At 46.3% G+C, this 3,130-nt stretch overlaps 1 protein-coding gene across 1 annotated transcript; it reads right to left on the minus strand.

The window, feature by feature from the left end:
• Window positions 1-248: 248 nt before the first annotated feature.
• Window positions 249-3,096, minus strand: FZD10 (frizzled class receptor 10). The gene has a single exon (XM_041410220.1). It carries the CDS (start codon window positions 3,065-3,067, stop codon window positions 1,319-1,321), a length of 1,749 nt encoding a protein of 582 aa, XP_041266154.1. The 5' UTR covers window positions 3,068-3,096; the 3' UTR covers window positions 249-1,318.
• Window positions 3,097-3,130: the final 34 nt, after the last annotated feature.

Below are 3,130 nucleotides of genomic sequence, written 5' to 3' on the forward strand. Positions count from 1 at the left end.
GCCCATTCGGTGTCTCCGTTGCAGAGGCTCACAGAAATGTGCACCTTCAAAATCCATTTATTTCATTTCACCTTGCAATTTCTTTCGAGTAAATTACTGTTCTCTCTATTTATACTCGCAGGCAAGTATAACAACAATTATTATATTCAAAGTGTGCTTTTATCAAGTGATCCAGGAAACAAGTTTATTAACTGCAAAGCACATCAGAGAAAGTTTAGAACACACAAAATTATCAAACTAAAGAACATATTTTATTTTTAATAAAATAGTGGAGCATGAAAAATAATTGTATATTACAAATATATACAGCACAGAACTGTGCACCCCCAGCACAGTAAAGAGCATCACTCTATACAAAGCTTCCCTTTGCAGAATCTAGTGCTTCTTGATCTATTCATAGTGAGAATTTGTTTAACAATAGAAAGAGTCAATAAGCCCTTTGGGTCTCTTTGAATTGATCCCCCCCTTTTTTTTTTGCACAAATCAGTCCAAACGTGTATAACATTGGCTTGATTTCCATTAAAAAGCCACAAAATGTAACACTAAAGGGTTTCTGAGGACTAGACCTCTTAGTTCTTTTGTTAAGAGATTTCTTTTGTTGTCTTTATGTACAGCAAAATACTTGTTTCTCTTTTCATGTCATGGTAAGAGAAAAAAAAAATGTATTGCACATTATTCTTATTCACAAAGTTTGTGTCTGGTGCAGGAAGTTTCTCTTTTGGTGAAAGAATATTGGTGAGCATTATAGATTGAGCCTATTTTTAGGCACTCCAGGCCCAGAGGGCTGAGAGGAGTTGTGAAGGGTTTTAAAGTTAGCACGGAGGTTGTTTTCCCAGAGAGCATCCTCGCTCAGGACAGGCCTCCTCCAGTCCCTGGAGAGACAGTGCTCACTTGGGCACTTGGAAAATCAAACCATTGCTCCCTAAAACTTGGCTATACCTTGTTACTCAGAGAGCTGAAGAAAATCCAGCCCAGCTACATGAAGAAGTTAAATGAGTGTTGGTTGTTGTATTTGGTTTTGGTTTTATGTTTTTTTGTTTTGTTATTTTTTTAATCTGAGGGATGGATGTGATTCCTAACTACAAATTAGTAACAGAGCAGACTGTTTTAATTCACAATATTTCTTTCACATGAAACCTTTCCATGAGTACGTTTACCTTCAGTTTTTCACCAGCTCCTGAATTCAGCATGATACATTTTTGTGCCTTGAGATATTAAAATGTTCTGACAAAAAAAGCACCATTCATTTTTTAATTTCTGACTGCTACTGTGGACATTTGTAAGTCTGTGAGGTGAGATACAGTCTTTTCTAAACTGGTCACACACAAGTGGGCGGTTGTAATGTTGATTCGTATTTTGCAAGGTGAGTTTTCTGTGGATGTTGAGGTTTTTTGTAGATTCCACTACTAGTAATAACACTTGTGGGTTTTCTCCTACTTCTCTTCTTTAATCTCCGACTACAAACATTTTGCCAGGATTGAAGAGTCTTGGAAGTCCAGATCCACATGCCACTAGTAATGCCCACAACTAATAACATAAAAATTTTGACCATAAAAATTTCTACTGCTGGGATAGAGTTATTCATCATGCAGTCTAAATTTTTAGTCTGATTGTTCATCTTGCATTTCTGTTGAGTTGCCACAATTTTCCAGTAATCCATGTTCAGTCTCTCATAAAAATAGCAAGCTATCACACAAGTTGCAGGCACTGTATACAAGACTGAGAAGACACCAATCCTGACCATAAGTTTCTCCAACTTGTCGGTGTTTTCTCCACCTGTTTTCATCACCCTCCTGATATGAAAAAGGGCCACAAACCCGGAGAGAATAAAAGAAGTGCCAATGATTAGATAACAAGCCAAAGGAACGAGCACAAACCCCGTCAAGGCGTTCACATCCATGCTGCCAACATAGCACAGCCCTGTCAGCTCGTCCCCAGCCACCCTCCTCATCACCAGGATCATGATGGTCTTCACGGCCGGGATGGCCCACGCTGCCAGGTGGAAGTAGCTGCTGTTGGCTTCGATTGCCTCGTGCCCCCACTTCTTCCCAGCCGCCAGAAACCACGTCAAAGTCAGGATCACCCACCACAAGGAACTGGCCATACCAAAGTAATACAGAACCAGGAACACAATGGTGCAGCCAGTGCTCTCCAGCCCCTCCTGGATGACATAGAGCTGGCCGCTGTCCCTGTCACAGGCAATGCTTTCAGCACCTGAGAAGAGGCGGATGATGTAGCCCACCGAGTAGACACAGTAGCACATGGACAGGAAGATAATGGGCCTCTCGGGGTACTTGAAACGCTGAGGATCTATGAGAAAAGTGAGCACGGTGAAAGCGCTGGAGAAGAAGCACAGAATGGACCAGATGGCAATCCAAACGACAGCAAACTGTTTGTCATCCCTGCTCCAGTAAACATCAACCCCTGGCGTGCAGAGCGGCGCGCAGGAAGCGCTCTTTTCCACATGGTGGAACTTGCCGGGATTTTCACAGGACGTTCTGCTCAGGCTGTCCTTGTGCTGCTGCAGGTCGTGGCCGCTGCTGGGCCGCTGGGGACGAAACATGGGCGGCAGCATGCTGGAGCCCCTGGGTGGCTCATCCGACCCGTTGTTGGGGGCTTCCATGCACAGGTAATTGGGGTCGTTCTTTTTGGGCAGTTTGCTGCAGTCCAAGGAGTCCGGCCACTTAAAATTGAACTGCTCCATGATCGGCGAGCACTTCAGCCTCGCCTGCTCGCACATCACCCTGCAGGCTGGGATCGGGGTGGAAACCTGCTCCGTGCACATCGGGGCATAGAGGGAGCACAGGAAAAATTTCAGATGGCTGTGGCACCCGTACTCCACCAAGGGGGCAAACTCGTGCAGCTGAATGGCAGCTTCCCTTTGGTTTTCGTGCCCCATCAGGTTCGGCATCCTCGTCATGTTGTAGCCGATATCCTTGCACATGGGGATCTCTACGGGCTGGCAGCGCCCGTCGCCGGGCCGGTCGATGTCCATGGAGCTGATGGCCGCGCAGCAGCCGCTGAGCCAGCAGAGCAGCAGCGCGGTGCTGCCGGCCGCCGGCCCCATTGTGGCGGCAGGCGTGCGGCCGGAGCGCGGGCTGCGGGCCGCGGGGCTCAGAGCAGCGGCCGG

This window comes from Onychostruthus taczanowskii, unplaced genomic scaffold, assembly GCF_017590055.1.
Source record: "Onychostruthus taczanowskii isolate IOZ18803 unplaced genomic scaffold, ASM1759005v1 scaffold32, whole genome shotgun sequence".
Lineage (NCBI taxonomy): Eukaryota > Metazoa > Chordata > Aves > Passeriformes > Passeridae > Onychostruthus > Onychostruthus taczanowskii.

Bases quoted from the DNA above. Each gene is read 5' to 3' on its own strand.
- FZD10 (XM_041410220.1), bottom strand. From the start codon at position 3,067: ATGGGGCCGGCGGCCGGCAGCACCGCGCTGCTGCTCTGCTGGCTCAGC.